The sequence below is a fragment of the Anoplopoma fimbria genome, chromosome 16 (assembly GCF_027596085.1).
Source record: "Anoplopoma fimbria isolate UVic2021 breed Golden Eagle Sablefish chromosome 16, Afim_UVic_2022, whole genome shotgun sequence".
Classification (NCBI taxonomy): Eukaryota; Metazoa; Chordata; class Actinopteri; order Perciformes; family Anoplopomatidae; genus Anoplopoma; species Anoplopoma fimbria.
The window spans coordinates 14,026,754-14,040,249 of record NC_072464.1 but is presented as its reverse complement, the minus strand read 5'-3'; the positions used below and the strand labels follow the sequence as shown (position 1 = coordinate 14,040,249).

The 13,496-nt window shown below is 41.2% G+C and overlaps 1 protein-coding gene across 1 annotated transcript in view; it reads left to right on the top strand.

Moving 5' to 3' along the window:
- tanc1b (tetratricopeptide repeat, ankyrin repeat and coiled-coil containing 1b) overlaps positions 1–13,496 on the top strand; it is a 94,414-nt gene that overhangs the window by 21,236 nt on the left and 59,682 nt on the right. Inside the window, 1 exon segment of the mRNA XM_054615001.1 lies at positions 8,208–8,414. Within this exon segment, the coding sequence (XP_054470976.1) occupies positions 8,208–8,414 (207 nt within the window).

Sequence of the window (13,496 nt, the reverse complement as noted above, 5' to 3'; positions counted from 1 at the left end):
GTTCTCAGGTAGGTCAAACAGCTCATTGGTATTCTTACTCTGTGAGAATGGTCTAATTAAAATCTGCTTCACTTGACTTTTGTACTATTATGTAGCACAGAGTAGTTCTCTTCTGACAGTCCCATTATTGGTCCTCATAGTGCTTTCCTGTCACAGAGCTGGACATTTTTCCCATACCCACTTAAATTGTCGATTTATGAAAAGGAATGGGACATGTCATGGTGCTTGCCCAGTGCTACCCTCCTCCTCCTCTACTTCTTCTCCCCAAGAGACACACACACACACACACACACACACACACACACACACACACACACACACACACACACACACACACACACACACACACACACACACACACACACACACACACACACTCACTCATACCCCTCCCTGTCAGTCTCTCTTCCCCTGGGGCCAGTGGGGAAGGCATTCCAGAGCTCAGGCCACTGCAGAGTGTGCATCAGATGGGAGAGAGAGAGAGAGAGAGAGAGAGAGAGAGAGAAGAGAGAGAGAGAGAGAGAGAGAGAGAGAGAGAGAGAGAGAGAGAGAGAGAGAGAGAGAGAGAGAGAGAGAGAGAGAGAGAGAGAGAGAGAGAGAGAGAGAGAGAGAGAGAGAGAGAGAGAGAGAGAGAGAGAGAGAGAGAGAGAGTCTCAGTGCTTTGGATTCAAAACATTCAGCAGTCTTGCTTTGCCTGCAGCATCTTAGCGTTTGCATAAAGCAGCTAATTTGTTCACATTATCAAGTGCATGTGAATCTGAGTTGAGGGTTTCAGAGCTGCAGGAACGGTTCCTGTTTCTGACAAGCTAAAAACTAAAGACCCTGTCAGAGTTGTTTTCTCTCCTCGGGGGCCACCAGCATAGATGAGTAATCCTTTGAAATCCATAAGCGAGTTGCTCTGGACACTTGAAGAGTTAATGGAATTTGATTGTTGCAGACAAAATTGACATTTCATGGTCGAAAATGTGCCCACAGGAGGGATGTGGAGCCGTCTGTTCATATACTTAACATTCAATAAACAAGAGGGAAAAGAAAAGAACAGAAAATCAAACGCTGCAAGGAAGAGATGTCATATTGTTTGCCTTTTATTCCCCATTTACTTAACTCTGCACCAGCAATGAAGCCGGGTGGAACGCTGTGCTAGTTATACAAGGGCAAAACAGTGTGACAATTGTGTTGTAGGAAAGCTAACACACTCGGTTTACTTTAGTATTAATCACTTAAATCAGTCTCTGTTTTATAGCCTTTGTCATGCTGCCTTATACAGTATTTTGGCTGTTCCTATGGCTACTGCTGACTCAGTAAAGTGGTCTAAAATTAGAATGGCCTCATGGGAAAGTAACTGATGTCTCTTTCACAGACTTAGTTTGTTTGTATGGCTTTGATTAACAGATGTTTGTATTCTTTTTTTTTTTATGTCTTAAATTATTAACTAAATTTTGAACCAGACAGATTTGCATCTTATTATCATATCAGATATCATTTGTCCTTCATCATCATAGACTACTGGTACTGAATACCTTCCCCCATGCTGTATTCCTTGTTGTCTGGCTCTCTCTCTTCCCTGTGGGTTGCTGTGTGTTAACCATGACAGCTTTTGTGTGACTGTCACCCTGGCCTCGGAAGTACACAGGGAATCCACATTGGCACTCAGTCTAGCGGGAGAATTCCTCCTTTGGTGGATTGTCCTATGGTCATCCTGCTTTGTGTGTCGACTGAAAGAATCTGCATTAATTATAGCCCTTCTCCATTTTCTCTGTGGTCCAAAAAAAATAACTAGCAAGAAGTATTTTTGTGTGTGTACAATATATGTTTCTGGATAGAAAATAGAATGGTATCATGGATCATATTGTTTGTATAGACTTTTCTAGTAAAACCGGCTTTTGCAAACATAGTTTCCAATGTAGTACTCTTTGTGGCAAGCCAAGCGGTTTGCATTGAATGCTTCAGGCAGTGGTCAAACTAGCAGAAACACTGCTATCCCTCTATTGAGACTTTGCTACATTACAAAGTCTTGCAGTTTAAAATCTAACTTCCCATTCAGACAGGCACAGTGATGTGGGTCAAAAGGTCAATGTGCATTAAGTAACTCTCCTACCCTCCACTCCTCTTGGGTCAGACACAGGTCACCATTTTCAAATTGTTGTGAGACGTTTTCTGTGAAAATGTACGTTATTTTTGTGTTCATATCTCATTAACTGACTCCACATTGGAGAGGATACTGCAACACACTGAGCATAATACCTCTGTGCATGCTCTTGCAAGTGGCAATCCCAGGGTCCCCTTTATCCAGTGCTCCAGTGTTATGCTGAGGTCCTACACAGACGCAAAACCCAATATACAAGATTTTATTGACGCAAGCCAAGCCAATCAACGAGGATACACAGGCTTTGCACACGCATCACCGAAGCTAATATTGCTAAAACTAAGGCCACTCACACAACACATTTAACACAGCAGACCGTTTGCAACAGCGCCACCAATGATACAAGCTCTTACCAGACACAAGTGGATGTTCAATGGCATTATAAGCAGAAACAAGATTTTTTCTGTTCTTATATTTATGATTAAATGCATTGCATGAATTTATGATTAATGCTGGACATGGTATGTTTCTCTTCAGCTTTCTTCAGACAATTGCATGCTTGGTATCATGGGAAACTAGAAATTCAAAGAGCGCCAGAGAGAGAGAGAGCGAGAGAGAGATCTTTCAGAGACCCCCCCCCCCCCCCCCACCCCAAATCATACTGTTGAGGCTTTCAGGAGGTCTCAAGTGTCAATCAACACTCAGACCCCCCGAGTGTACAGACCCTCTGTATTTCGCACACTGTGTGGAGGCCCATGCCACGGTGTCTCGAGGGAGTCTAAGGCTTGTTGAATGCTAAATGTTTTGTGATATATATATATACTCTTTTAAGGGTATAAATCTGGATGGTGTCTTTTGCCTATCAAGTAAATCTGTGCAATAGAGTGTTTTCTGTCACTCCTTGTGAGGGAATGCGATCCCCCTGGAAAGACACAGACCCTCTCCGATGTCCAACAGAGGCCTGAAATGTCCAATAAAATAATAAAACCGTAAAGGTAAACAGTAGGGGTTTAAGCCGGACTTGAAAGGCGGACTAACAAAAAAAATGAGCTGTGTGGCACGCTACTGTTTCCTTTAATTGAAGAATTGTGCCCATAGTGTGATGAGTAAAACCCTGTGCAGAGGTTTTACTCATCAGCACAGAATTGTGCCCTGTTATTTGTAAAACGCCTTTCATTTTTGCCTTTTTTTTTTGTAGTCCGGCTTAAACCCCTACTGTTTACCTTTACGGTTTTATTATTTTATTGGACATTTCAGGCCTCTGTTGGACATCGGAGAGGGTCTGTGTCTTTCCAGGGGGATCGCATTCCCTCACAAGGAGTGACAGAAAACACTCTATTGCACAGATTTACTTGATAGGCAAAAGACACCATCCAGATTTATACCCTTAAAAGAGTATATATATCACAAAACATTTAGCATTCAACATGGACAGTGGCTAGCATGCTAGCAGGAGGAAAAGGAGGATGCCAAGGCAATGCATGAAAAAGAAGTTGGTTTTATTTCATTTTGTTTGACTTGTATTTGATGAGGATGGTCACTTTGTTACTTGCCTGGATAACCATTCACTAAATATTGTAACAGCATTTTGAATTTCCCTTTGATGTATATTTAATTCAAAGCACAGTGTTTCCATCTTCATGACATCAGTGCAGATGTAGGAGCCAGTGAGGCGGAACATTGGTTGGAATAAGCGTTGACTCACATTGACCTGCTCAAAAAAATTGATTTGTACTTTAATGTTTATTTTACTAAATCATTGTCTTGAAATAATATTGAACCATTTTTCATGGGTTGGGCATGTCCTCATGGGCTCTGGCCCTTCACTTTGATGAGGACGAAAGAGCATGCAAGGGACTGTAATCATTTTTACATCATTTTGGGGCAGCACTGTATAATTAGAAAGGGGTTGATTTCCTTGACCACAGCAGGGGCTGAAATTGCAGGCCTTGCCCCGACCAGGGTTTAGGAAAAGTAACTGAAATAGCACTGGCAAGTTTCTGTCCTTGTGTCCCTCTACGTTGTAAAGTGTTGGTCAGATGGCAGAGCATTCACCGTGACACACTGCAGCCTATTCACCAGCACTTGAGCCAGCTTTTATGTGGTGCCTCTTGATTTCAAAACCAACTACCAAAATTAAAACTTTGCCATAATCTCTTTAGCATGCAATATGGCTAAAACCTGAATCAGCCACGACCCGCTGTGCAGCAAGTGAACACTCTGCTGGCAGCTTTTACAGTTACCCAGTGTCCTATTATACTATCTGAAGTCAGATTAAAAAAAATCAAATAAAAAAAAATCCCAATCTTTATTGCTTTCATTTTATTCATATATTGTTAACATATTTAATTTCTTTATTCTTTTAAGTTTTGGGGGGGGCATTTTTTCCTTTACTCAGGAGCAAGAGTAGAGAGATGACAGGAAATGATAGGAGGGAGGGAAGAAAGCTATAAAGATTCCTAGCCAACACAAACTGGGGTTGGTATGGTTCATGGTCAGTGTCAGTGTCTAATATCTAGGACTCCCGAGATGCCCCAAAATATATTCATTCTGATCATTAAATTTAGCAATAAAATCAAAAATCTCACACTTAAGGGGAACAATTGTGTCGAGTACTTACTGCAGAGGAAACTTGACTCGGATTCCCTTCTTCATATCTTCCATATCTGTACATCTAACCTACACACAATAGGGCTATAAACGAATTATCCAAATTCAAATATTTATTTGAATAGGAAAGAAAACAACCAAATATTCAAAGATGGAAATTAATATTCGATTGTAGAAAAAAAGACACTGCGTCCTCATCATTTGAATGAGGACACAGTGCCACGGACATAATGCTCAAAACTAGATGTACAAATAGTTTGAGCCTGTGTTTTTTTGAGTAAAGCCATTCAAACATACATTTTGGCGATTTTTGACAGCCTTGAGACACCCACTCTTCCCTAAAAAGTGTCAGTTTCAATGTGGATGCAGATCCCTCTGAGGCTAGGGTAACGACATGTCCTGGCCTTGACTAAGTGACCTTTGGGCCATTCACAGGTTTTTTTCCATGTCTGGAGGCTTGCAGAGGTGTCATTGCAACCTTCCGCTTCCTGTCTCTGGCATTCTTCTTTGTTTAGAGCCCTTTAAAACACAGACTAGCTCTGTGTCCCCTGTGGCGAGGCGGAGGGCGTGGAGAAAATAAGTCTCTGTTTCTGATTAGCCCGGCAGCCCAACAACACTCATTCCCCGAGGAGAGAAGCAGGACGCTAATATTAGCTTGCCTCTTGTAGTTGAGTCTTCAGTGATTTCTACAAACCTCTGGCTGCAGACAGGCGTCAGAACTAATCTGCTGAAGTCTTCCAAGGCAGCACAGAAAACAGAACCAAAGCTAATTGTCATTTCTGTGGTTCTCCACATCTGCAGTTCTGTTTAAGCTGGCTCTGCTGACGTATGGTCTGTGTTATTAGTTAGGTATTACATGTTATCTTGAGGTTTATAATTCATACATTTTAATTTGTGGCCATGATGAGTGGGCAACTTTGATGCCGCAGGATAGATGACTTTGCCATGGTCTTTCCATTCATTCTGGTTTGGTTCTCAGTAAGGCAAAATCTGTTTTTTCCATCTAGGGCTTGGACTCCACCGAGCAAACTAGTAGCCAGGTTAAGTATTCTACAAGCCTCAAGTGAAGTCATGTGTAGAGACTGTGGGGAGCCTTTTCTGTGAGGGGAAAAAAGTGTCTCAATTAGAACAAAAAAATAGAAAAATGAAGGGAATATCTAGTGCTAGACTGAAGCTTGACAGCAGAGAAGGTGAACAGAAGCTGCCCTGAAAGCTACCTTAAGTGTAGGGCACAGTGAAGCCAAAAGAGAAATTGTCTTGCTCACATTGCAAGCTAGGGTTGTATTGCACACCACTCAACTAGTTTAACAGTTTTTTGTTTTTTTTTCAGTTTTGAATTCTTTGAGATTATATTCACACTGTGGGTTTTTTACATGGGAAACAAAACAAAGTATGCTTTTTCCCACACTAGAGGCAGGGGCAATATGAAATGTGGATTTCTTGTTGAGCCCCAAACTTATCATAATTGAGTTAAGTCGACAAGGGGCAAAACTGTTGTTAAGGTCTATGGTGATTTGTTAGGCAAATGTACCCATGCAGGAGAAGTGGAAAAGGATTTCTTTCCCCACAGGTGAGGTTTTCTCCTTCAAGGCATAGCTCTGCAAGCTTAGGTTGATACAGAAACTGAAACTGTTATAAAATGCAATTCGGGCTCTTCGAGCTGCTCAGTGTTGAATAAAATATGTTGGACTTTGTGTTCACATGTTCGAACACTTTTAAGTACTGCATTCTGAATACCGGGGAAGGATTTCATTTCTTTCTTTCTTTTTTTTTTTTTATACATCTGCTCAAAATTTGCACTTTTCACAGTTTAAAACTGTGTATAATGACAGAAACCACTCCTCACTAAAATATTGTCCTTTTCTTCACGTTTGGCGTTCCTTTGTTGCTCACTGTTATGGCAACGAACTCTGACAATTTTATCTTTTCCAGTAATCTTCAAAATAAGCATTATGTTGAACACGTATGAGCCCAGTTGATCGCGAGTGCTTGTTTTCCAAGTTGGGATTAATCTGGATTTCCAAGCTGTTTTCCTGCAGAGAGAGAAATAAAATGTGTATAGAGGCGAGCTTAAGATGAATGACCGCTGCTTACAAATATATAGACAAGAACAACCAGCCATTGTGCCAAGTGAATAACATGTTATCTTACCTCAGTGGTCAATGACATAACCTTTATTTACTCCACTAACTGGATGTCCTTCTCATGTGCCCCAGTGGCATGAGAAAAGCTCACTGGCCCATGACCCTTGGTTTAAAAACAAATGCGGCCCTGTGTTATCAAGGATCCAGGTCTCCACTGTTTGTTTTTTTCACCAGTCATGCTTGTTGTGGCCCCAGTGAGCCACATGTGAGCTCTGGCAGATGCAACAGTGTTTGCAAACAGGACAGTTAAAGTAAGCACAAAAAACAGAGGCCAATGCATTGACAGCTTAACTAGAAAGACACTAGATGCATGTTGAATATTTTAGTTTTGTTCAAATCATTACAGGGACTTTTAGTGGGAGACTACTCTACTGTATGCTGAAATCGACCATTATCCCTGCCGTGTAAGCTGATTTTCTTCTCTGGAAGCCTGTGGCACCTGCCTTTGTAACATAGTTGCATAACAGGCATCTGAATACCTTACTGAATGAATGTATAAAGTTCTGAGTGTTTGTGTAAATCTGTGAAAAAATAAACTTTTGATTAATTGAAAGTGTCCGGAAAAGCTGTGTATTTAAATATTTTCCCTGTTTGCTATAATATGTATGTTTTTTTATGAATACTCAAAAATGACATCATGGCAGAACCTAGCGGCTTTCTGCAGCACAAAAAATAAAGGTTGCCAAGGTTTCCTTTGAGGTTTTACATTCCTGGCGTTCAGACTCAGGATGGTAGTAAAAGTAAATGATTTGGTACATTGTTTTAATTGGGTCAGCTTCAAGGTCATTTTTTATCCAAACAAAAAGCTTTTGCAAGTTCTGGTCGAATTAAATTGTTTTGCTATAATTGTCCTCTGGAAATCTAACGTAAATCATCTCTTTGGATCAGAATACTAGAAATAGCAATTTCACGGTTCTGATTTGGTTCATGGAGTTTCAGGGTGACTAGGAGCTGCATTTGTTTCCTAAGGCACATTATTACAGTGTTGTTTCCTGGCATTTGTCTGTTAAGCTCTTAAAACAGTGCAGAGCCCTAAAAGTCCTGCGTAATCAGCATCGAGAACTCATACACAATGCTGATTAGTGTGCAGTACATTCATATAACACATTGATCAATAATTCTTAACATTGTACCACAATAGCACTTGGTGTAAATCAGATTTAAAAGTCCCTGCTCTATTTCCTTCATCCCTGAAAACTCTGCTCTACACAAACTAGCACATTAAGAGAAAAGCATAAGCCTACATTAGAGTGATTGTTAGTACTGCTCCAGCTGACTGCATACCTAAATAGGTAGCAAAACATAAGGACTCTGTAATGCCAAAGCTATATGTTACATTTTAACAACCTTGTGTTTCTCCTCAACAGGTGAAGTCCACAGCCACAGTGCCCACAGAAGATTCCCACCCGAGGGAAGCCCTCAACTCCAGGGCCCTGGCAGCGGGCACCCTAATATCCCAAATGATGTTTTCAGATTGAGCCTTGCCAAGGGGGTGTCCATGTCTCTTCCATCCTCACCCCTCCTGCCCCGACAGTCCTACATGATGCCCTTACGTCCTAGCAAGAGGTCGCCAGGTACTGGTTGTAAATATATTTGAGTGTTTCTCTATTTTGATGTTGTAGCTGTATTTTCAATAGTTGAAATACTCTCAGAACAAAATTCTTCTCTTGTGTCAACACTACCATGAGTATTAACCTAAACGAGGGTTTTAAATGAAATGTGCTGCAAGCATTTGGGTTAATCCAATTCTTTGCGCACTATTTCTCATAACGGGAGCTTCATCTGTCTCTATGTACAAACTCCATTCCTGTCTACCCTCAGGTGTTTTTGTACGATTGTTGAATATTTGATGGTATTGTTCTCCAGGACTGACGATCCCTCGGCCTTAAAACATTGCTGCTGCAGCTTATAACTTGAACGTCCTTGAAACATGTTAAATTATTAATTATTGTTACTCTTAGAAAAATAAGAGTTATACAGGAGGTAAGGTGATAAAGTTATAACTATAGATCGGTTGTTCCGTGTCCCAGAACTTCCACTGTGAGCTCAGACGGATAACAGATGATAGTCGTTGTCCCTTCAGCCTTGTATTTAATCACGTTGTGTCAGTGTGGAGGCATCTACAACCGCACCATGTGTTTACACTATACTGGCTGGTAATGGGCGTGTGTTTACACTGGATCCAATTGTCAGTCCTCCCGAGCTACTTCTATCCACCATGTTGAGAACATGCTTGTCAGCAGCTGCGGGGTGTTTCAAAGCAGGGGATACCTTTGTAGCTGAACTTGTCTCAACCTGAGTCTTTGTATTCTGGAGACTTGGCAAAGAGGAGAGAAATCTTTTAAAGTGGTCAATGTGGCCCCACTCACATGTGGCACTCATCTGTGGGCTATCTTGCCTTTGTTTAGAGTGGTTACAGCTTTGCTGTGTTTAGTGTAGCGATGAGTAGATGGGAGGGGGTAGTCTGGTTTAATCCCTGTGCAAACTTGTGTTGCTCAAGTTCACATCTCTGATTTGAAAAAAACAAAACGTTGTTTAGCTGTTCAACTATAGTTGTTGTGTTTCACTTAATGTTTGGTTAATTTTAAAAGCAATTACACAATTCTTATCACATAATTGAAAACCTTATACTGGACTTGCAGGCCTGAAATTGTGATGCATTACATTGTGCAAATGTTCAGAGGAAAAGCGGATACATAATTGAATAATAATGAATAATAATGAATACCTATGTTGAATACACTTCCTGTAAGTCGCTTTGGATAAAAGCGTCTGCTAAATGACTGTAATGTAATGTAATGTAATAATTGCTCAGGTATGCTTAATTCCTAGTTTATAAAAAAAAAAAAGAGATCAAACAAAGACAAAAACAGTTTGTAATTTCCTAGTAGAGTTTGATTTGCTCACCCAGCCCCCCCCACACAGGTGAAAAAGATCAGTCCAACTACCTCAGGTGATACTGGTCTGTGATGACCATTTTAAACCCAAAGAGACTGTCGATGGAATGTACATTTACAGACCTGACAGGAGGGACAAGAGGTAGCGAGAGATGAGGAGAGAGAAGAGAGAAGAGCCTGGGTCTGTGAAGGTGAAAAGTGCCCTGGGGACGGGGGGAAGGGGAACACTCATTAAAGGCATATTCCCTCATGAGGTGCTCTGAGGCATGGAAATAGGGGGGAAAACGGACCGACAAGATAGGATGTTATGGAGGACAGCCAGGGAGAGAGGGTTGGGGGATGTTCTGTAGGCTCTCCTCCACTGTCCTCACAGGTAACTGTGAAAACCCGTAGGGGGAGAGTTCACACCTCCAGTTAATAAACACATACTGCAGGACATTTCTCAGCTCTGACTGCTGCGTTTTCTCTTCTCCTCTGAAGACGCAGAAGCAGCCTTGTACACTCAATTTAAGACTCTTTTGAAATGAGTGGGAGAAAATGTATTGCCGTTATACAGATGTTCTGCTAAATCATCGGTGAGATTAGTTCCTTTTGATTCACCCTGGATATCTAGCAGGAACGCTGGAATTATTGGTACCATTTCAGACAAGAGACAGCGTTTTTAAAAAATTGGTTATATCACACATCTTTTTGTTCTCCTTGCCATCAGTGATGTAAGGGGGAAGTGGTTTCACAGATTCAGAGACCATTTTGTGGCTTGGCTTCATTTCCTGACATATTGGATAATCTATCGCAGTTTGGAAGGCTCAAACAGAGTGGTTGTATTCTTTTTTTTTTTTTTTTTTTCTTCATGAAAACTTCACAGGGGACAACAGGGAAACATTGAGTTAATTAGGAGTGTGACGGATGCCTGAGCCACAAAATCCTGGTGGCGTTGAGTGCCACAGCTTTGATCAGCTAAGCCCAGAGCTTAACCATGAAACACTGCACCCTGACATGTGTTGAGCAGCACCTAGGCTTTATAGTCTTAATAGTTTACAGGCACCATGAAGGCCCAGGGAGGAGCATTTACTGCAAGAATGTCGCCTGAAAGGACCCGTCTTACCGTCCAACCCTGTGCTGGTCAAAGATCAGGTATTGAAAGGCTTGAACCTCGATGTTAAGTGGGTAGAATATAGTCAAAGACACTTTTTCAAAGGTTAGGAAGTCCCTGCCCGCCATCTCCAACAGTCTGCTGGGTATCTACACAGTGACCTCCTCTGGTTGTTATATGTTACTGGGCCATTGAGGGTTTAAAAGCATCTGTTCTCTTCAAGGTTGAACCGCTTGTTAGGATGACGGTTTGGCTCACCTCTCCATACATATAAAACCACAAAATATATAGAACCAGACTGCATCCCTGAAGTACGAGTGTGACCTTTCTTTAGTCACATGACATATCTATTAGCCCCGCGCTTTGCCTCCCTGCCAGCATGCAAGGGATCATAAAACAGCAATTCATATTAATTTATCGCTGTCGTGGGCAGTGTGTCATTTTAATTAGTATATCTGGAATGGGACCACACGGGATATTGACTCTGGTGGGCTGTTGTTGTGTATGTTATAAATAGTTGAGTGGATTTTTGTTTGATGGCCGCTTTGGTTTTGGCGTCTCAGAGGCTGATTCCTTTATCGATCAGCCAAGCAGGTCTGAAAATCACTACCTGTGAGATCAAATTTCATTATTCTGACGTGATCGCCCTGCTATTTGTGTTTGTGTATGTGTCAGCTGATCAGGTGGCTGCCTTCACTGACCTCTTTATTGCTTATCTCCTTCTTTATCTCGGGTTTTGTGGCAGCAACAGCCCCACTGTTCACCCAGGGAACACCGAATGCTAAACATTATTGGTGGTTATCTGTTTAAACCAATGTACAGTCTTTACATTGTGTTCTTGTTATGCTTATTAAGTCCATAACCATTCAGTTAAATGTGTTTTATTTAAGATCTTTTTATTTTTTGGAGCAGGGGTTAAAGCTTTAGAAGGAATTTACACGGCAGACCACATTAAACTACAGAAAAAGTCATCTGGTGGAATTTCTCCATAGATCTGTGTGTTTTCACTAAGCTTCAGACTACTTATTAAAACCATGTATAATTTCCAGGATCATGTCTGATTAAACACACTTGTGTATAGGATGCAAAAAGTGATTTATTCCCTTTATAACTTTAACCAATTTCTCCGTAGCAATATTATCTTTGAAATGTTCTTGCCAAATCGTTGTTTGATTTATATAAGTCGTATTTTCATCAACCTGTATGAGCACAATGTTCATCCACTAGCATTATTCATCTTCCTCTACATTGCCAGATGGGTTCAATTTATTTTGCAGTCCCGTCATGAGGATAGAAACTGTCTTCAAAGCCAGTTGTAGCCCCTTTGAGGTGAGCTCTCCTGAAGTCAACTCTCGGGTATTGAGAGTAACCAGACAGCCCAATGGGAATATTGATGCCTTTTTGAGAGCCGAGCTGTAAAAGACCTTGCGATGCTGCAAGAACCCTTTGAAAGGTTCCTCTGATGAGCACCCAGTGAAAAGTTATATCCAGTTCTTCACTTCACTGCACTTCGCTACACTCCAGCTTTGGCTGCTTATCACATGCAATCCCCTTTTTTTTTTCATCTGCAGTGGAATGCCAAGTAACATGGCTTCTTCAAGTCAATCCGGATGCTCGTATGATGTATCGGTGTAGCATAACTAGATTGTAAATGCTCAGGGAAAAGGAACATGTCCTTGAGTTATTGTTGTTACCCTTTTGAAAATGTATGACCAATGTGCACAGTGGAGATTCAATACATAATCCATACCAGCTTGTGAAACAGCATGTGTGAGATTAGTCATGACTATGTAGTGTTTGAAAAAGATTACTAGTCTCTCTTTATGGTACAATGCCGACATTGCAATAACCATGAGAGGATAATGGCATTATGTCGGGCTGTGAATAGGCAATGAATCATAAATTATGCCTTTTAGCATTTAAATGAACAAAACATCATGTGTCTAACAGTTTCTTAGCTGTTTTGCAACCACATACTTTGAAATATACGTTGGTGTAGCTTTTAACAAGACAACGCATATTTCATGCTCTCCATAAATGAGACTTCAACTGGGCCTGACATGCAGCACTTAGAATGCCAGTCTCATCTGATATATTATTTTTCACTTTTTGAGTTGAAGAATGACATTTTGGAACATAAAGAGGGCTGTTGTGAGACGGGTGCCATTCCCTTTGCGGCACAAAGAGTGCACACTGTCTTATTGGAAAAAATTGAAATGTGAAGAAGTCAGAGTCCATCGTGAAAAATGCTGGGAAAAAAACTCCTTGATCACTTCCTATAACCATGAACAATCCTCTCTTTCATTGGCATGTACTGGACATTGTAAGTTGTTGGTCATAGGTATTCCACTGTTTGGTGTGTGTGTGCGCATGTGTGTGTGTGTGTGTGTGTGTGTGTGTGTGTATGTGTGTGTGTGTGTGCCCGCTGAGTGATGGCTTGCTGGTCATGGATTCCTGAATCTCACAGTGAACACTGGTGAGTAAAGAGTCCTCTGCAGTCACAGCTTGCCTGGTTGCTTTACCCTAGGGAGGCTCTTTTCTCCGTGTTTTCTTCCTTTAACCCATCTCCTCCCATTCCTTTTGTTTGCTTGCTTTTTCTTCTTGTGTATTTAACATTTGTATTTACAAAGACACACATTAACTGTACGTTGAAGGTGAGTAGCTGA